Raw genomic sequence first — 23,055 nt, 5'->3', positions numbered from 1 at the left:
CAACATCACCGATCTCATTTCACACTAATTGCAGAAAGACAACAATCCAGGATCTCATCTCACACTAATGACAGATAGACAATAATCCAGGATCTCGATTGATACTTATATCTCAGTTCACACAACTTCTAGCTCTAGTCTTGTTATATCAGGTTAGGACAATCAAAACAATGAGTTATGTTAGCCCATCTAACTGACTTCAAGGTCAAAAGTTCGTAATCACTATAAAATTCTGCAAAGAGATATCTCATATTGCATTATACTCCCGTAATTGAAATGGAATCAATCTAAAATTAGTTTATTAAAGCACATCATACTGACTGTCCTTGCATATATATGCAGGTATTTTGATCTAAGCAACATCAATATTAAATTCCAATGTCAGGATAATACCCTGTGACCTTCTTAATTGACAAAAACTTCTATACTTTTTTTGGATAAAAGAGACAATTGTTAATCAAAATGACAATAAATAAATAAAGAAATGTGTCGATATTAACTTGCAGTTTGTTTTCATTATACATATGGGGATCATTGAGACAATTAACTCAAGGAAAGAGGGAGTATACTTTTAATTTGCATGAAATCTGCTTCGCCAATAATTCAAATGACCCCCAAACTTCCATTAATCGTTTTTATACCACCATAATACAACTTTTTTCTACAAGGTATATCATCTCACTGTGTAGCAGATAATTATCCAGAGAGATCCTAAGTAGTTCAGCAATGACATACATATAGAAGCTGATGTCACTCAGGATCAGAAAAAACCTGCATTACAACTCATTATATATATATATCTCACTGCTCCTCAAATAAATACTTTACACAGAAACCAAAATATGCTTCTACCAGGCACCAGGAGTTTAGAATGGAGGGCTGACCTAATTAGGTCAAGCCTTAGTAATCTCTAAACGGCCAGGACACTGCAGTCTCAGAGCAATGTTTGAATCACACCATATTTAGAGATCCTTGCATCGTATTACTTACTCATGATCAAATTACTGCATTTTTTTGGGACTTTACATTTTAATCTATTCTAAAAGAATGAATTTTTGACACATAAATTTGCTGCTTGACATCAATTCTTATCATATTTAAGGTGTGTAATGAAATTTTAGTACTAAGGAATGTGATTGTGTTATTTATATCTATATATTATATTATACTAAGTAACAGATGAGACTGACATGTACGTGTTACAATATTTGACATTTTTTCCCCTCGAGAAATATTTAATTACCTTCCTTTCTGACCCTATAACAGTTCAAAATGGTTTATTCACAGTCTCAGAAGAAAGACAAACTACATGGAATTGAAATTTTTTTTCTTTCTTCCAGATGATGTACAAACCTAATTATCTTGCGGGGATCGGGGTTAGAATAATTTAAGTCCTCACTACCCCTTGCCTGTCGTAAGAGGCGAACTAAATGGGTTGATCAGTCCACAAAAACCGAGTCACAGCAGGTGTGACAAGATAAAGATCCCCTCCCTGCTCAAAGACCATAAGTGCTGAGCATAGGCCTAAATTTTGCAGCCCTTCAGCGGCAATGGTGACGTCTCCATGAGTGAATTTGAAAATATTCTTGAGCGGGACGTTAAACAATATGCAATCAACAAACCTAATTAGGTCTACTACAAAACAAACAATAGCCCCCATGCCTGACTGCACACCTGCACTTCAGGTGTACACATAAGGTTTACAAGTACAATCTACGAAATATGTGTGTGAGTTACTCATTTTTCAGTGGCATAAACAAATGAAATAAAGTTTCAAAACTGAGTATTATGAACTTCGATCTTTTCAAATTTTGTTTTAATATTTTCATCAATAAATACATTCTGGAACCTATATATATACCAGTCAGTATGCAAGTTTCCTGATCAACATATCTACCTATCATGCAAGCCTGGGGCAGTCACCCACACATCTCTCAGTGTTCACCCGTCTCTGGCCTACTATTGAATTAAATAAATTCTTCTTCTGTCATAAGTTTAAAATTCCTCCAAAGAAACCCGCCATTCAATACATATCAGAGAACATGATCTCTTTTTAAGAATTCATTCAATCCCCTCTGATTCACTCATGATTGTATATATATATACATGTATCATTGAAACTCGGGCTTTTTAAATGTAAAGCACCAAAGTATTTACTTCAAACAAAGATTATGTACGTGAAGTGAATAGTGTGCTGGTTTTGTGTATTCAATTCTTTCATTCAATGTCCACACAATGACGACAATTTTCTAGGGTAGAACTCTAAAAATTATGTTATGACCTACAGAGTTTAAATAATACTGTCCCATTTAACTTCTATTCCCTTTGTGGAGGGTGTTTTCAAACAGCGCTAGCTCCTTCATAGTTTAAGATCTGTCTGCTTCAGAGAATCCCCCAGTATAATATAGGAAAATGAATTCTTTACCTTAAATAAATGGCAATACACTGACACACAAAATAGACAAAGCCATTTGAACATTTAGCTTTAAGGATTGGAAAAAAACAAACTTACATATATACATAAGTCAAAAGCCTGGTGTTACATTTACACACATTTAATTCACAACAGAATCCAATTTATATTATATTGTAAAAGCACCTGCGACTGTTTTTGGGAAATTCATGTTAAAATAGATTAAGATTTCTTAAACAATAAAAAAATTGCCCCACAAAATTAAATCTAATGAGCGATACTAAGTATATATTTCTACCATTTCCTTCAAGAAAACAAAAAGATATAGATATCATACAAATTAATACTCTACTCATGTTGGTACTTCGATCAATTACGACTCCATATATTTCTGAAAATCTCTCCTTGCTCTGATATTTTGTTAACTGAGACAAAAATCAGTATATATACTTTCAAATAAAAAAAAAATTAAACAGGAAACAAAAGTGATATTTACCACACCACATGATTTCACTATTTCAATATACATGTAGTCGAGTCTTTATAATTCAGGTCCCCCTCATAACCCAATTTAGCAATGTATCAAGAAATGAAAACTAAGGGGCCTCGATGACCCACATTTTTCATATATAACTGAACTACACATGCACATAACATCAAATTTCTCCGTTCTCAAGTTCTTCAATACATTTTAGTTTTATATAAAATCACTTTCAATACTACACATTGAATTCCTGTGTAATGCAACAATTTCTTGACCTTTCAAAGTTGCTAATTATCATAAACAAATTATTTAGAAATATTGTATAAAATGAACTTCAAAATCAATACAATGTATATGAAATTTAAAAGAAAAAGATAATTAAATGTATACCTGTCCTAAATCAGCCAAAAACTCTCCTAGCGTCATACCCTCGTGTATTTTCTATTTCCAAATTCAAATTTTTGGAATGTATTTGCAAGGTTGCTATATGTATACGAGTTTGTCCTCTAGGCAAAAATAAACATGTTGTACATTCATGTGACAGTCTGGTGTTTGGTGCACTTAGTTAGGTAAATTTTGGTAAGAATTCCCATCGTTATGGTAATTCTAACTAACATGAGCCAATTCAGGTTTGTTCTTAGGTATTAATATCAAGGGCCAGGGCCTTTCAAATTGGGAAAAATAGCGACATTTGCTTGGAATAGGGGAAAAACACTTCAAACAAAGATGTACGTGAAAAAACCAAAACCAACTGCTTTAAGGGATAATTCAGGACTCCTTCTGACTTTCAATTTCGCCAAAGCCTAGCTACATGTACCTCATTCAAATAAGCAGAGGCAAAAACAAATAAGGTTTCCTACATAACAATTTTGTAGCAAAAACTGCAATCTGTGGGCCTGTGAAGGAGATTTATGAACAATAAGGCTAACCCTGTTTTTATACGTTTTCAATGTTTGGAGAACTTTATGGATAACTTTAAAGCAAAAATTAGGAATGGGGCCTTATTTTGGCCCTGTAAAGACACTCGAAAAATCCCTCTCAGATTGTGATATAAATTCAATATCTTCACAACCACAGCATTCTTGCATGCCGATTAAGTCCTTGTCACATATATATCTTCTACATGTATTACAATAATTAATTCTTACATGTTAATTAAGTCAATATCTCTGCTACATGTATTACAATAATTAATTCTTACATGTTGATTAAATCAATACATGTATCTCTGCTAGCCATGCATTATGATAATTCTGGATAGAAATTCCAACGACACGAAACTATTGAAAGGTATATTTTTTCAAAATAAATGTTAGAGCACTTTGATTTTTAAATATATATAAAATCACAATATTGACAGTGTGTATATAACCTATGCATTGAAAGCCTTAAAACATTAAATGCAGTTCCTAAGAACACATTGACAAAAAATAATAAATCAAGCAACATACGTTGTATAGGCCGGGTCTCTAAATCTGTGTCTTTCAGCAAGAACAAAAAACTTAAGACTGCATGTATATATTCATCTACACTAGCTGTCCCCGACTGATGGTCCAGGAAAAGTTCACAGCTGACAAACTTTAGGACAATCTTAGTTAGTCATTCATCATTCTACATTATAAAGGTCTTGAATAATATTCTCTTAGAACGACATCTTCTCAAGTAATGTAAAAATCCAACTATAACTACGGTTTTAATGATATGCATGCATTATAAATCCTGAATATAATTTGGGTCTATTCTAAGCTGTCTTCCTAAACTTTCCTATTTAGATTGAAAGCTTTTAACATTGTAGATGTGTCCATGCATATCACTGAAGGCTCCAATGATGCATTTATCATACCACACAAACAATAACCAGGAACCCTGAATTACACATAAACAATGCATCGTCAAATTGTAAAAAACGTTTTTTTAAAATGTGTATTTCTTTTAAAATCTATATACATGGACTAACATTTTTATCAGTTTAGGTGCATGCTATATTCTTGAGGCCTAAAAGAACTGGAGTAGAACCTTAAATTTTGATTTTAATGACAGGGCTAGAACCTTGGGGGTATAAAAAGACAGGGCTAGAACCTTAGGAACATAAAAAGACATGGCTAAAACCTTAGGAGTAGACCTGTCATATCACATCCATAGAATGATGGGGACAGCAATAGCTCGTCACATACAACGAGAATTTCTGCAATAGATAGGAAAATTTTTATCTAGGATGCTCACAAGGAGAGTTTGACCTGCAATGACTGAGGTAGAGCAAAAGTCCCCTTTCCCCCAGACTTGTCTAGATAAGCCCCCCACCCATCCCCCACCCCCTGTTAGTTTAATTTAAGTATAGTATACAATATTTTGCCTATACAACGTAACAATATTTTGCCTATAAAATGTAGTATAACTTATAAGTAATTTTTTTGTGGTAGTTTTGTATTTTGTTGCTTTGAGAGAGACAGCAAAGAATCCAATTTACTAGCATACATCAAATTAATTTAGTTAAGCATAGAGATTAGACTCCATGTGTTTACACAAAAACCCAGAGATTCTAAATAATACATTCATACATATTTAATGATAAAAGTTTGACTTGGAACATTTGGCAAAATCTTCTGAATATATGCCATTTGTTGATGCACTATTGCAGAATTGTAATCAAGGGGTTATTAACCTCTACAGCAGCCTCTAATCTGCAGTACTGTAATAAATTTCATATCGTTTAAACGACACAGTATAACAGAGAGAGAGAGAGAGAGAGAGAGAGAGAGAGAGAGAGAGAAAGAGAGAGAGATAATGTATGAAAAGGCATCAAATTATTACACAATCTTATTCCCAAAGTGCATCTTTTGATTGATGAAGAATATGTCCCAAGTGCAGAGCTTTTGTGGCCTCTATTTAATGTGAAGTTGTGGTGGCTAAATAACTGCTACACAAACCATCAAAGACGATAATATTTTGACCTATGACACCTTTGACCTTCACCTTGTGAACGCGGAAATCAAATGGTCATTTGACATGTTTTCTTACTTATCACCTCCAAAGTAATAATGACAGTGTTGTATCCCTTAAATTATAAGCAAAGGGAATTGTCTTCAAACGAATTTAGCAAGTTCTGAAAATTATGAATTTACAACAGCATTTGATATATGACCTTGAGCTGTCTCTTTTCCCTAGGGATCATAGAAATTATTGTCTTTCTGAGAAGTGTGGATGAAGCCAACAACAGATGGACAAATATATTACACCACAGTAATCCTTTAGCTGATCATTATTCACAGTAACCAACTGTTCTTGTTTCACAGCAGAGGGAAGGATTGAAATATTGAGCTAACATTTATATAATGGGGAAAATCAATTCAAATCTATAGATCAAATAGCTTTTTATGTATTATATATGACATGTATACTTTCATTCCACCTGCCCCCACCATGAACAGGTAACAAGGTCAAGAATCAATATCACAAATTTAACTTCCATCAGAAAGACAATGAAAAACAGCTTTTATCTCAGCATTATTCTGAGGTCGTGTGTCCCACATGTAGCACCAGATTTAAAAGCTCACACTCCACGAGAATAAATTGACTAGAATAAATCGGTGGTCTGTATATATACTCGACAGAGTGAGATACAATGTAGACAATTTTACACGCAGTTTGATCACCACTGAAAATCTGATGATTCTACTGATAAAATAATGGAAGAAGCAGACGCTGAACGTGTGCTACCTTCTTAGGTGGTACATGCTAGCGGAGGAAACAGCCAGATGACATTTCCTACACCCCCTCAAACCCAAACTTCATGATGCAACAACCCATTCCATTGAATAGTCTTAGATGACATGATACACCCATTTAGTGCATTTCATTTTAAGGGCTAGACTGCAAATACCTTACCTCAAACTGACGAAGATTTCCTGACGATTTCTTAGACACTTTCTTGGGGACAATTTGTACAGTGACATAACGAAATTTGTGATCCTCCCCTCTGATACAGAGAGAGCCAATAGTCTGATTAGCTTTGTATTCCTTTAATTTGCCTGTGTCCTCATTCAACACCTGCAGAGAGTGGCCCCCTGGGTTCAGGCGGCTCCCTGCAGCCAGGTTCACTAATAAGTCCATCATTGGAATGCTAAAAATCAAAACAAAATAAAAACAGATTCATTAAAACTTATTCAAAAAAATTAAATCTCACCTGTTCAGTGTGCCCATTCACTGCTGTCACAGAGGCAGACAACACCTGTTTCTTTTTCCGTGAAAACATAACTCTCTTCTTGTCAAATTCTCTCCATATTAAAACAAAATTTTCTTAAAATTCTCCAAATTCACATGTGCAGTCAGTTTCACAGATAAATCTCCCCTTGATGATGATTAAAGCCCAGTCCTTAAAATTTTGACTCTCTGTTTGCCCGACATTTTCCTGCTACCTGTGTTTCCACTAGAATAATGACAGGTATTTAATGAAGGCTGAGCAGATCTAAACACAGCTAGTGTTAAATAGAACGGCCTATACATAATGTTCTGTTGTTATTGCATGCTTGGTGGCCCTTTATAACAAATCCAATTATAGTCCATTTCTCAAAGTTCAAACATATTCACAACCAAAGGGCAATAACTCTTGCTTGGACCACACAACAAATAAAATACTCTTATTAAAAGTGCAAGTGAATGAAGCTAATTGATAACCAGTGAAATCCTGTATATGAGTTGTGTAAATTTCATCAATGAGTTTATCTTTAATCAATTAATTTTATACACTGACTGACAAAAGCTATTCTTCTTGTACTAAATGTGATTGTTAAGATTTCATCCTGAATCTGTTAATGTTTGATCATAGTATTTATATTGTTTTAGTAGAATTTGTTAGGTAGTTACCATGTCTGTCTGCCTCAACGATTTAAAGGCATATAAAAAAACAATTCCTCACAATAGAATCCGAACAATACATATATACATAATCAAATCACAAATAATTAATCCATGTTAATCCTGCTCAGAAGATTTTGTGATACAACTTTTGACTTGAAAACTTTAAACATTTTTGTGGCTGTTGAAGACAAGCACTTATCCTCTCTTTCTCGGCTTTGATCTAATTCTTCTCTCTGACACTGTTATATACAGAGTTCTCTAGAGTGACCTAGTGAAAGTGCATAATACTTTAAATGGGTATAGTCCCATGGGGATCCCGGTTAGAATAGGTCCTCAGTACCCCTTGCTTGCCATAAGAGGCGACTAAATGGGGTGGACTTTCGGATGAGACTGCAAAAAACCAAGGTTATGTGTCACAGCAGGTGTGGCACTATAAAGATACCTCCCTGCTCAAAGGCCATAAGCGCCGAGCATAGGCCTAAATTTTGCAGCTTTTCACTAGCAATGGTGACGTCTCCATATGAGTGAAAAATTCTGGAGAGGGACGTTAAACAATATGCAATCAATCAATTGATCTAATTGTTCTCTCTGCTATGGTTAAATAAACAGTTCTTTAGAGTGACCTAGTGTAAGTGCATAAAGCTTTTAAATGGAAAAGATATATCGACTGGTTACGGTATTTCTGTGAGAAAAGAGGATTCCTGGTATGTTGGAAGTGGCAGTCACACATAAAAGAAAACATTAAAAAAATATCTGTGAGCAAAAAATCTGATTCAAGTAAGAGTTACTGCCCTTGAAACATCATTTGCACTGAGAGAGAGAGAGAGAGAGAGAGAGAGAGAGAGAGAGAGAGAGAGAGAGAGAGAGGAGAGAGGAGAGAGGAGAGAGAGAGAGAGCATAATGCTTGGTAGGTCAATTTCCTGTATTTTCTTAATATCACCCAATCGTGATTTGTGGTCCTACCAACATAAACTATGATGTTCATAAGTGCAAAAATTTGTTAACACACCTAAAAAAAAGTTTCTGAAAATGTGTAAAATTTTAAATTCATACACCAGACTGAAAATTCATTTATTTTTATAGCTATTTTTTTTTTAGCTATTTTCTCATGTAGAACAGAATAAGATTTTACAAAAATCTGAAAGATCGTATACACTGCTGGAATATGTTTATAGAAACAAACACTTCAGAAACATCTCAATTTTTAGCCTTAGTGTTCAAATGTTTTATTAGACTTACTTCGAGTTCACAGCGACCTGCTTGCTTTTTCCATCTGGTAAGTGAACAATCACATCAACATTTTCCTCAACAATTTCGTTCATGTTCTCGTCATCAGGGGGTTCAGCAGGGTATGGCAAGGGGTATGGCCCTCTCCCGTTACTCCGAAAGTCTTCTGGGGGGACCTTCTTGGTCAAGGGGCCCGCCAACTCTGGCCCCTTATTGGCAAGGCTCATGGCCCTACTGTAAATACAATTAAGTTCATCTTAAATAAAGTTATACGTGTACGTATATAATTAAATCAACATTGACAAATACATATACAATCCATGTTGTAACACTGAGATCTAAAATCTTTGAATGAATCCTTTCTTCCTCTGACTAAAGAGTGATGACTACACCACTTTAACAATATATGACAAACAGCAAAGTGAAAAATGTAAAAAAAAAAACATGATACATTCATCCACTGTAAAAGCAACTTTGTTGGTACTCCCACATAAATTGTGCATTGCAGCATTTGCTTGTAGCAGTCTCGAGACAGATACATGTAAACAACATTGTACCATGCTTCAAGGGTGGTGGATCCAGAATTATCCCCCCCCCCCCCCCCCCCCAAAGATCCACATTACATTTTATCCTCTATTTTTTCTCCCACTTCAAAATATTCAGATATTCATACCATGAAGACATCAACTGTCAGGATTTATTCCCCATCTTTTAGAATGTGACCTAAAAATGTTTGTAGCATCAAATCAAATAATTTTCTGTTATGACCTCTGGGCCTCAAAATTAAAATAAACTTATTTGATCTTATACCAAGAAAGGAGACGGTCACAAACTCATTCTTGAACTGTCTTCCACTGTCTCAGTCACTCCTCTGTCTGCCACAGGTAGGGTGGATTTGTATAGGAGGTCCACATCTCCATTCATCCCGCTCTAATCCGAGATTCCTCCAACTCTAACCCCCACTTTTATATTGCGATATGTGCAGCACAAGTCACAATATAAAAGTGGGGGCAAGAGTCAGAGGAATCTCATATTAATCCCCCTCCATCCTTATCCTCCTCTCCCTCCTGCCCATTTCTTTCTCCTCCTCCTCTCACCCCGTTTCTCTTTCCTCCCTCCCACCCATTTCTTTCTCCTCCCCCTTTTTTCTTTCTCTTCCCCCTTTTTTCTTTCTCCTCCCACCCCTTTTCATTCTCCTCCCACCTAACCCTCTTTTTCTCTCTCCTCCCTCGATCCTCCTCCTCCCACCCATTTCATTTTCCTTCCTACACTTTTCATTCTCCTCTCCTCCCACCCTTTTCATTTTCCTCTCCTCCCACCCTTTTCATTCTCATCCCACCCTTTTCATTTTCCTCCCCTCCCTCCCACCCTGTCTCTCCCCATCAGAATTATAAGCCTTATTTACTTAAAATATCAACATTTACACATTCTAATTCAAGCTTTATAAGCTTGCTCATCAAACCTTTCAAATTTAAGCACTGCATTTTGAAAATATTTTATCTACAATTAACTGCTGCCTCCACAGTGTGATTCACAGTTCTCAATAATTACAACCTAAGAAAACAAACTGCCCATTCTCCAACAAATAATAAGACCCACTTAAAAGCCTCATCAAATCCTTTCCATTGTTGATTAGACAATCCTTTCATTTTCTTAGTAGTAGAGAAAATGTAAAGTCTATTTGTCTTGTCATACATAAGTAAACAACTAGGTCAAATACCTACACAACCAGGTGGTCAAGAAGGCCCTATATTGATGACCATTACCTGTTTAATTACTGACCAAGCAGACTGACAATTAACCCTCTTCATTTATAATTAACAAGTGGTCAGTGACTCATTACATACTTATACTACTACACTATGACAAATTCAAAATGATGTTTGTTGAATATGCATATATATAATATAAAAACCAGCTGCCTTTCGTAGAAGAGTACATTAGCTCATATTCATAGCTGCAGATCTGTATAGCTCCCTGGGAAGATATTGGTACAAACTTTGGTCTAGCTGTCGCAATATTTTCCCAGAGCGCTACAGATCTGCATGATGTAGCTAATACATTCAGGAAATTCCAGATTGAAGTTTTATCTGTGAAGAAGCTTACGGCTTCATTGTTTATAACTCTTAATGAGAAGGCTTATGTAGGCGCTGCCCTAATCCTTATTTTGTTATACATAATAAAATACTAGCTGTTTAAAGTAAACTCTCATTGAGAGCACTTCACTTTTGTCTATGAAAAAAGTTTTATCACAAAATATAAAATGTCTAGCTGTCTGTATTATTAGGGGGGGGGGGGGGGGGGGGTATACAATGGAGGCAGCATGGGGCTTAACTAAAGTGTCGACCCAAAGTGTTTCCATTGTTTATAAAAACTACAGATTTATTTTCTTCCTGTAACACACAGACAATTAAATACAATATTCAATTATGAAGATTTTCTGTACTGACGGGTGCTTTTGATTTTGTCTTATCATAATTTACTCAATATGTACAACAGCTAAGTTCAATTCAATACAACATTATAGAATGTGCCACATTTCTTCTTCTGTTAACAACATGAAGTATAACAGTACCTCAGTGTGCAGTTTTCTACACCCACATTGACTTCCATGCTTCTATCAATTCAGATCACGGTCCGTCCCCCACCCAACACATGGTTTAAAATAAATAAATCCTCATGCATTCACAAAATAGCTTTTTCTTACTCAATATAACACTAGAAAAAACCCATCCTTTACGATTCTGCTGATATGCTCCCGAATAAGAAGTTTGTGGGTTTGATCTTTAACAATACAATGTTCAGCCTGTCTGGGCCTTCCACTTTGTTTAATTTCAATAGAAAATGCCAGTGCCTTGTTTACTATAATATAAAGAAAACACCGGCCGATCAGGTGCTTATTGAATCGCTGAACTCCTCACTGAACCGAACTAGGAATAAACAATTTATTCTTTTCGTGGTAAAGGTGTAATTCTTAGCTCAGTCTATTATTCCTTTAAAGCACGTTGTGGATAAACAGACGACGAAACATTTTATCGATATCCTAACTACCTCTGATCACATTATGCATTCTTAATTATAAATGTTTTGAATTGTACATGCATTCCACTGATAAAAATCAACGAAATACAAAAAACTGGTTTTCCCTTCAATATCGGATCCAAATTTAGAAGGAATCAAGCAATGACTCACAATAGAAATCTTCTTTATAAGTACCAAACATCCAGTCTGACAGCCAATCACAATATACATTACATATACTCGGAATTAATTTCTAATTACAATCATATATTCTGCTGGTCATCTACTGGTCATCTGATAGAACATTAGTCCAGACTTCTGAGTACCCCGGGGCGCAGCTCCACACACGGAAGATTCCTATCTCTCCAACACTCCATTATCAATGGGGCTATCTAAGAGTTTTATGTAGTGCTGAATGAACATGGGTTCTTTAAGCCTCAGAATGACCCGCCCAGCTACTTTAAGTTATCTGTCTCCATGTGTCATCCTAAACCAAAGACTACACCGAATGATGTCACCAGTGCCCTGACCTAAATTCCAAGTCCAACTGCTAGTCTCCCGACTGGATTGTAAAGATTGAGTTATATATATTACTGACCAACAGGGTGAATTCAAAACCCTTCAACCTTCATTACATAACTGTTCCTACATGTACTGACAGAAACTGACCACTACCCATTACATGTACTAGTAAACTGACAGAAACTGACCACTACCCATTACATGTACTAGTAAACTGACAGAAACTGACCTGCTACCCATTACATGTACTAGTAAACTGACCACTACCCATTACATGTACTAGTAAACTGACAGGAACTGACCACTATCTATTACATGTACTAGTAAACTGACAGGAACTGACCACTACCCATTACATGTACTAGTAAACTGACAGGAACTGACCACTACCCATTACATGTACTAGTAAACTGACAGGAACTGACCACTACCCATTACATGTACTAGTAAACTGACCATTACCCATTACATGTACTACTAAACTGACCACTACTTATTACATGTACCAGTAAACTCAGACTAAAACTTGGACCACTATATGAAAACAAATTTATAAATATGCCCTACAAAATCATAATGGCTGACTTCCTTTTAAACCATGAATGAAAATATCAGCAATATTTGTCTTTTCCTTTTGGATTTCATTGCCTTAAACTGAGTAACTTAGTGGGTTAGCACATCGACTGCTGAACTGTACATCACAGGTTCGAATCTGGCAGGGGTTTTAAATTTTTTTCTGATTACTTTTTACTAAAACTGCAGTTTTTGACTAAATGAAATAAATCTAAATTCTAAATAAAGTAAAAAAAAAAATTCAACTTCCTCAATGTTTTAAATTAATTAACACTATATGTATGAATATAAACATACAATAAATTGGAATGGATTGAATAGTAAGGCACCCTACAATACAATTCTCACACAGATTCTTGTTCAAGAGACAATCAACATAATTATATAAAAAGTAATTATATCAGAATGCAATAGAGAGAGAGAGAGAAATTAACTTCAAATCTTAGGAAAATTTGGGCGGTCCTTCGGATGAGACCACAAAAACCCTGAGGCCCCTGTGTCAGTAGCAGGTATGACACAATAAAGATCCCTCCCTGCTCAAATGGCACAAGTGCTGAGCATAGGCCAAAATTTTGCAGCCCTTCACCAGTTATGGTGATGCCTCCGTATGAGTGAAGAATTCTCAAGTGGGCCGCTAAACAATATTCAATCAATCAGTCATATATATACCTTGTTTATTAGACCTGTACACATCTATATACAGACAAAATGTCCACTATGATACAATTAAATCTTAGAAACAAATTATAGAAACATACTTGTATCTTCCCAGGATACAACAGAAAAAATCCCCCATACTAAAACAGGCTTTATAGCAATACATGTAATGATATCACACAATATTATAAACTGCTTATATAAACATGTAATATTACAGAGAGAATTTAAGGTAAGCCACCAGAGCGTTTTATCTGAGAAGGATGATCCTCATAGCTCAAACATTACATTATTTACACAAATACATAACTCAAGATATCATATCTTTAAACAAATATGTAATTTCAAAACTATATCACGGAAAATTGAAGGGAAAAAAAATTGAAATGACAATCCGACAAGCAATCTGCATTAAAAACTAATTATAATGATATCAATTAATGATTTTAAAATCAATCTTATTACAAATTATAAAGGAAGAAGTGTTTGTGAAAATGCTCAACATTAAATTGGACCTCAATGAATGATCTTGATTTTTGATACCAGTCAAATATAGCTCTCCCTTAAGCTGGCCGAACAGAGGGTATATATATAGAATGACAAAAATTATTACCACACATTCATCAAAATTACCAAATAAATGCCAGAAATTATAAATAAAGGTACCAAAATTACCTCAGTATATGTGTTTATCTAATATAGATATACCATTTAATCACATATAAAGTTTTATAAAAATTGGTTATAATTTGAAAAAGCTGTGGTCATGCCTGCAGAAAGGTAGCAAACTATAAAAAAAAAATCAAGTGACAACATCGATTATCTTAATATTACATTCCTAACACTTTTACATGGCGAGTTTCCTAACCCTTGTAAATGGTGATGCATGAAGACAGCTAGGACAAATATGTTTTTTTTATAAAACTATCGTATAAATCAATGTGATATACCAAACATAAGGCACTGGCATATGTTGCGAGAATATCAATCATCGCTACTCGCTGTTTATCCTTGCTACCAATACCAGAGACATGTATAGCAATACAAACATAGACTCAATCTGATTAAAATCACCTCCTCGGTCTGCTCCGTTTTCTTTTATAAATTGTCGTTATAGTGACCAAAAAAAAAAGAAGGAGCGGATCTGAGTTGAAGAAGCTGATTTTAATAATATTGGCTTCTTCAGCCAGCACCTTCCATGCCAGCAAAAGTCCACCTGTGTTATTATAGAGAGAATAACATTAGACCTACTGGGAAACGTGATATCATCATAGTCTAATTCTATCTACAATATACTTACATTACATATATACTAAATGTCCTAACTTGATGGAGAATCTCAAAACTGCTTGTAAGCAATCCCTCCTCTTCACATAATAATATGTACATGAATTGACATGTCCTTACACACCTGTAATTATGTCCCCTTCAGGATATGTGATTATAAATTAAGTATTGCTCAAAAGTGTCAAACTGCACAGCTATTGAACTTTAGAGTCAGCCCTGGGAGAAAAAACAACCCTCTCAGTCAAATGACATTTGTGGGACAATTCTAGTGTACAAAACAAAGGGAGATAAACCAATTGAAGGACAATATTATGTCACAAAATTCTATCCTCATTTGTTGAGGAGGAATGCGATACAATGTAAACCAGTGAAGTGTGATTGATCTCTTCCAAAATCAACTACTTGAACCAGTATTATAACGATTTAAGCTGAGCATGCACAAAACAGATAAAAATAAACCATCAAAGGACTAGGTTATCATTAAAACAGGTTAATCAAGCTGGCCCTACTATACTCAACTACATAAATAAACGAAATTTATTGTTCAGTTTTAGAAGCTATCTATAATCCTATCAAGGAATTCTTTACATTTTATAATGTCTATTAACGTCGAGATTTTCTGCCACTTTTTCTCAATCAGCCTCCCCCCCCCAAAAAAATCCTGTATTTTGTTAAGTGTGCTGTTTGCTGGCTTCAACATTATAGGTATAGTGGTGCCAGGTCCTGCTGATTATAAACAATGAAAATGAAATACAGATCTATATATTTCAATATTTGCAAATGCATGAAATATAGTTTTGGATCAAACATGGTGCTATATATATATATGCTCTGCCTATTTCTATAAGCTAGGGATAAAACTGTCTCGATCGCTCAACATTTTACACAACTTTTACTTAATAATTGCAAAAAATCACCAATTTCCAAAAAAAGAGAAAGAAATTGAAGTTGGGTACTGTAAATCTGAATTCTCAATGGTTATTTCTGACTACGCACTCTAAATAACATGGATATTATACCGAATTTCACGATATAACTGAAAAATGTTTCAATTTCAGGGCCACAAATGCATTACTTTTGTTATTCAGCCTAGTCCATTACTAAGATACTTCATAAACTGCAAAACATGAGTAATTGCTCTCACATAATTAACTCAAGATCATTACAAATGAATTTCAAATTCTTAATGATAAAACATTATGATTGAACACTTCTTTGTACATAATATAAAGAATTTCTTCCAATTTTTACAGTATTAAAACTGAGCATATCTTACCTATAAAATGTCCTCATTAAAACCGAATTCCACAAATAACTTCTTTATTTTCCAAGTTTTTACTGTCTTAATTTCAGCCTAGCAATATGTCATGCAATAACTATAAAGTTTGCTTTGTAACACAAATAAATTGACATTAAATGAGATCATTAATAACAAGACCACAACATCCCAAATTCTTTTGAGTTTCTACTGACATTATATAGTGACAAGGAGTGACTTAATTAATTCACATCAAGTCTAATTCAAACTGGCTACTGTACTGGGTGAAGAGAGAGAGAAGGGGGAGGGGTGAGAGAGATGACTAATAATTCAGTGTTCAATATCATGAAGTCATGAATTATGTCAGATTTGTGAATCATTTAACAAAATAGGTGTTTTGAAGTTAGTATTGCAGCATGTAGCTAGTTAAGCGTGGAGGTAATTCCTTCTGTGGTTTAAATGATATTGTGCAGTGCTTACATCAAACATTCATTTACACATCCATAAAAGGACAGACTGATCGAGATTGCGTACCTGCATATGCAAATCAGTCTCGTACATTTAACAAGATGTATCATCAAACATTCTTACATTTCATTTACTGATCGTTGCCATAGGAACCACAGGAAAGTAAGAATCATTATAAGGCCAAAATAAAAATTGATTTGTTTGATGTACTCCGACTGACCCATCAAATTTGCTCCTACCCAATAATTTTTTTCAGCAATTTAAATTTTTTTTTTTTTTTGGTTCCCTTGAAAAATAGAAAATTCTCCTTATTTTAAAAGAAAATGTTAGAAATTTACATGATGTTAAAAAAAACTTACCTACCGACCCACCTTGAAAAATGTGGGTCGGAGTACATCAAACAAATATTTTTAATGATGGCCCAAGTCAACTTCAACTGGTCAGATGTAAATAATTTGTAGTTTATAACTTCTTAAGTTTTGGAGATGATCCAATCTGATGATAGCTCTGCGATTATATCAGGAGATTTGAGGATGTTATGACATTAACACAATGCAGTAATTAAATATCTCCAAAAATCAATAGAGTAAGATTGTCCAATATTAAAACACAATCTCTCTTTCTGATCATCTGGTAATCTATGTATACATCTTATAAGGGGGAGGGGGGGGGGGACACACGCAGCTACCTTCAAGATTCTTATCCTCAAATATCACACATAATTGAAGATACATAGTCGTTGTCTCTACTGTTTTCCGTGAAGTGACACATATGACATTACTCTTGCGTATCGTTGTGACATGTGTAACTCTATAAATGGGGGATGAGGAACTTCAATTATAGGTAGCAATTATGGTCACAATGGTGGAATTAGTAGTTTAGTATATATATCACTTTTCCCTCCATTAAAAACTTCATTTAGAAGTAATGAGCTTTAATTGTCATAATATTGTACCTCATTGCACCATGCAGTGTTAAATCTATCATGCACAAAAAGTCAATGTCGCTATAGGTGCAAGAAGTATGACATATATATATGTGAAGATTTATATGACTTTGAATTCAAATTTATTTGGGGGGGGGGGGGGGGGGGGGGGTATCTGCTGTCCGACCTGTCATCCCTGTAACGTACTGCATGGTTTGATTCAGAATTCTGAAGATTTCAACAATTTGTGAATTGTGAGTTAATTATAGATCTGTCATCTTGCAAGTTGATTTTTCCAGCACTTGCAACAACTTATGAGTGATAATATGATAAAAAAAACATCAAATTTCTAGCCCTGATTAGAAATATTGCAGTGTACTGTGCATTTACCTTCAGAACATAATTCTTTCTTAATTCTGTTCTAAAACAGTTCATTTATATATATACATTCAGAATTTCTTAAATTCAGGAATAGGTGACAACAGGAAAACTCTATAATCCTAGTAATATACAGAAGATTGGTTATCGTTAGTGACAGGGTTGGGGTCTCCTTAATGTGGTCAGCTGGCTCCATGTGCAAGGCAGGGTCCATTCCCAGCGGATTGAAATCTATTACATATCAATTTATTAGACAATTAACAGTAAATTGTTGTGGGAAATGTAAAAATGTCCTGAGACCCCTCACCCTATACTTCAGTAACATCTAGTAATGTTAGAGACCTCAGAATCAATAGCAGAATTTTAAAAACTTTGTCAACTGAATATTGTACAAATATAATGTACTGTTCAGTATTTTTATTTTAATGTCAAGCACTATTACAGTGCAATTGCTGTCTCTGTTTAATGTGAAATATTATCAAGTGCATCATTAAGTGTAATAAAATTTAACGAGGATTACTCAAGAGAACCTTAATTTCTGACATTGATGAAAGTTGAGTTTATGTGATTTAGACTGCCTCATCCATTAAAACATACCAACACAAGATATACACTACATTATCTTTGATTAAAAGTACAAGGGGTTTTACTACACGAGTTGAGGTTATATTCATCAAATAAAGTTAAATTTAGATGCTGGAAAAAGATGTTCTTTATAAATGAAGCCCACAGAGCTAAGAAACCCTTCCTTTGAAGTCCTCCTCTAAACAGTACATAGGGAACTACAGTATTTCTCTTAACAATAGTACATAGGGAACTATTTCTCTAAACAGTACATAGAGAACTATTTCTCTAAATACTAGTACATATGGAACTATTTCCAGTACAGTATTTAATACTGAGCCAGGCTTTTTTCATGCCATATATTTTGCTGGTTGAATGATTTGAATGCTAGCAATGCTGACTGACTGATTTGAATGCTACATGTATAGATGTAGTAATGCTGGCTGACTGATTTGATATGCTAGCAATGCTAGTTGGCTAATTTGAATGCTAGCAATGCTGGCTGATTTAAATGCTGATCTAAATGCTTAAAAATGCTAGTTATCTTATGCTTATGCTTAATAGTTTATATAGATGTCTTAAATCTGGGTAAATGCTAGAAATGCTACTGGAAGTACCATTGAATACTGAAACTAGGTCAATACGTACTATATACAAAACTACCATTGAATACACCAGAAAGTAAGGTCAACAAACATCTAGATATATAAATTACTTAATGTCTTTTGCCCACCAACACTTAGATATAAAGTATACTTGTATATTACCCACAAAAATCTAGATATAAAGTACTAACATCTACTGCCCACAAAAATCTAGATATATATAAAGTACATGATGTCTATTGCCCACAAACATATAGATATAAAGTACTTGTCTATATTGCCCACAAACATATAGATATAAAGTACTTGTCTATATTGCCCACAGACATCTAGATATAAAGTACTTGTCTATATTGCCCACAGACATCTAGATATAAAGTACTTGTCTATTGCCCACAAACACCTTGATATGAAATACTTCCCTTACACCCCTAAGAGCATTTAAGGTAAGCTCGATCACTACATCAAGACTTCTACATTTTATGACACTATGTCACAAAATCAAAATAATCTTTATTCAAAGTTGGGCATGGTAAAAAAAAAAAAACAACAACATTTAATTAGCCCTAAAAAGCTATTTACCAACTACATATAAATATCATAATAATATAAAGATGGCAATTCAAATGCTTTGTGAAATTACTTGTATCGATTGATTTGTTTAAATATCTATGTAGCTCAGCTAGTGGATAAATTTATGTATCAGCTAGGTTACTCTGACTCATAGATCCCAAGTTCAAACCCCTCAGTGTGTTTTGTTGATAGGTATAGTGATAAATTTTTCAAATCATATTTTTTTCTTCTTCAAAATTGCATATTTTTTAACCACCTTGAAAAGAAGGGATTTTTAAAAATAGATATTGTTCATGTTTTACACAGTAACTGCATGTCCCGAGATCGTTACTACACAGAAACCCACATAACACAATGACAGCTAGTAATGCATTCTGTATTCAACACTTAAAGTTTCCTTAACGAAAACAATAAATCTTGTACAGGAAGTAAAATATTTGCCTTATGTTTTATATATAAATGTCTTTTAAGAAATAGACTTTAATTTTGTTTCCTTATTCCACTGAATGTTTCAATACTACTGAAACAAAATCTTTTCCTGTTTATTTGGTAAATATACTTATCAATATGCACATGAACAATGAACATTTATTGGTCAAAAATGCAACACTTAAAGTTATCCTTTACAACGTTTAATTAATGTTTAAGGCTCATAACATATATATACCCTTACATCATATTTACAACCTCACATGATCAACCTTACATCATCATTCATAGAACATTATTGCCCTGACCGTTTATAGCACATTATAGCCCTGACCGTTCATAGAACATTATTGCCCTCAGATCATTCATAGAACATTATTGCCCTCAGATCATTCATAGAACATTATTGCCCTCAGATCATTCATAAAACATTATTGCCCTCAGATCATTCATATTAGATAATGCTAATCATTCATAGCATATTTTAGCCCTGACCATTCATAAAACATTATAGCCCTAATCATTCATAGCATATTATAGCCCTTATAATCATTCAATATTTACATGAATTTCACTGAATCCTTTCTCTTGAAAATATATTTCTTTTGAAATTGACATTGCTTTCATCATAGACAATCAATACATGTTTGTTGCAAACTACAGTTCGATTTTTTATTTATACTTACCACTGTCCACTTAATCATTACCAAATATGGAGCATCATCAAGGTTAAAGGTTGCATTAGCATTTCCGTTTAAAGTAACAAAATGGTCAATGATATGATATTTCAATACTTAAATTCAGTTAATAAATTTTTTTTAAAAATACATAAAAACATAAACAATAAAATGTCTTTCTTTGTTGTATTATCGGGTGATGAAGGTAGGTCATAGCATTGCCGGAAAAAATTTCATAACCTGGCTGCTTAAATGGCCCGTTATGACTTTTTTCTGCAATAGCTTCATCAGTCAATAAAACAATTGAAAGTATTTTATTGTTTAAATAACAGACCTGATCATTCGTAGAACATTATCGCCCCGACCATGCATTCATAGCATATTATAGCCCTGACCATTCATAGCACATTATCGACCCGACCGTTCATAGGACATTATATCCCTGATCATGCATATCTGACCATTCACAGATTAGTAACCCTCACCATATTAAGGAATAACCAAACAGACAAGGTATTAAACTGATTCTGAACTGTACCATTGACCCTTAAATTCTGAATGCAAATCAGTCTACTAGCAGCCTCAGTAATTTCAAACATCCGAGACATTGCAGCAACACAGGGAAGTTACACAAAGAAAACTTAATGTTTGATCATTTTTTCAATAGTCAATATTTACAGGTCATTCACGGGAGAGAGAAAAAATAGAAATTCTCAAACCCCACAACAAAAGACTGGTATTTATACTTTTTCTCCAAGCGGAGGCTTAAATACCCAATGACCGATTTATGTACAGATTTATGAATTATAGACTGCCGGACTGAAAGATTCACTATAAACACATCTTCTAACTTAAGTCGCTGACATTTAACATAATGATTGATGCATGAGGACTCAGAACATCAAAAGCACACTTCATCCAATTTACAGTCCTTATCTATAGAGAACAGGGAATATCATTGGAACTATTAATTACTTCAACTGATAAGATAAATATTACACATGCATATCTCCTATCACAAAATAATCCCATTTTTTGTGTTTTCCTGTAAATTGTATATTCAAACAGAATCATAGCCAGTCAGAGCCAATGAAGGCTGTAATTTATGTATATTGTACATCTAGATTGTACAAATGAGAAAAAAAATCATAATTTTTTTTTCCACAGGAAATTAGCTCAAGAAATGTTAGTGATAAAAAAAGGAGAAACATTGCTACAGTGTATCTATAAACTTACTTGATTTTGACCGTCTGAGAGCAGTACACAACAGTCAGTATATATGTGTCACAGAGATCGACTCAATTTAAACACTTCCTCGGATGCTAAGAGATCGGGGTAGATAGATATATTTGCTGTCCTATGATCCAGTTATTTACTTAACAAACGAACTTCAAATTGAATTATCCACATCCGAAACAGAAATCACTCAGGCCTTGTGTAATTATTTTGTGTCCCTTAATTTACAAGCCCCAAATAAACCAGAAAACTACAATTTACACTTGCAGAAAATTCCACCAAGTGGCGAGACACAGACCAGTGGTTAAATGGAAAATTCAAATAAACGCAGCAGAACGTAGTAAGTTAAAAAGCCAACTCGTTTTTCAGGTGTCAACACACAGCCACACCCCTAGTCTTTTATATCCAAACAAATCCTGTTCATTCATCACTTGGGAATCTCCGGACTGCCTGTGTGTATTGAAACGTTTACATTTTTATTGTCCGTATCTACCATACACCAAAGCCTGGCAAATTTCTCGCCAGAAGAAAATGATTACATAAACCTGTTGATAATTGATACAGGTTGTGCTTCTCTCTGTCCTGTGTAAACTTCCTTACCTGTATTGATACATATTAAATGTAAAATTTCAGGTGTTATAAGACAGGTGATTGATCTACCTGTTTGCCATTTAATACCTGCAATGATTTAGATAATATACAAATATCAATGATAAGTTTATTGACATATTTAAATTTTTCTTCGAAATACTTCTTTCCTCAAGTTCACTGTTTTGGGTTTTATATTTGTTTTAATCTAAGGAAAACATTCTCAAAAAGTCAAATTACCTGGTCAGGTAGTGATTTTTTCTAAAATGCAGGTATTATAGGCATATTGAAAATTTCTGCCATTATACAGAAA

General features: G+C 34.2%; 1 protein-coding gene and 1 long non-coding RNA gene across 27 annotated transcripts in view; one reads left to right on the top strand and one right to left on the bottom strand.

Annotated features, from left to right (window-relative positions):
- The window catches only part of LOC125665532 (nucleolar and coiled-body phosphoprotein 1-like), a 64,947-nt gene that overhangs the window by 22,737 nt on the left and 19,155 nt on the right, over nt 1-23,055 (bottom strand). For 13 of the 25 annotated variants that reach the window (XM_056152259.1, XM_048898207.2, XM_048898200.2 and 10 more), the window contains 2 exons: nt 8,994-9,215; nt 6,783-7,017 (listed from right to left, as the gene is read on the bottom strand). In XM_056152259.1, coding sequence (XP_056008234.1) covers nt 6,783-7,017; nt 8,994-9,215 — 457 coding nt within the window. Of the gene's footprint in view, nt 1-6,782; nt 7,018-7,080; nt 7,406-8,993; nt 9,216-9,296; nt 9,423-11,556; nt 11,723-16,317; nt 19,782-23,055 lie in introns of those variants that run through there. The other 12 variants (XM_048898214.2, XM_056152270.1, XM_056152268.1 and 9 more) reach the window with 5 other exon arrangements.
- Nucleotides 1-23,055, top strand: part of LOC125665537 (uncharacterized) — a 46,645-nt gene that overhangs the window by 6,295 nt on the left and 17,295 nt on the right. Inside the window, exon 2 of one of the 2 annotated variants that reach the window (XR_008799448.1) lies at nt 22,424-22,494. The exons of the other annotated variant lie outside the window; for it this stretch is intronic. This is a non-coding gene — a long non-coding RNA (uncharacterized LOC125665537). The remainder of the gene's footprint in view (nt 1-22,423; nt 22,495-23,055) is intronic. 2 annotated transcript variants of the gene reach the window in all.

This window comes from Ostrea edulis, chromosome 10 (assembly GCF_947568905.1).
Source record: "Ostrea edulis chromosome 10, xbOstEdul1.1, whole genome shotgun sequence".
In the NCBI taxonomy this organism is placed as follows: domain Eukaryota; kingdom Metazoa; phylum Mollusca; class Bivalvia; order Ostreida; family Ostreidae; genus Ostrea; species Ostrea edulis.
The sequence above is the reverse complement of the archived record's forward strand: the minus strand, read 5'-3'. Positions and strand labels throughout refer to the sequence as shown.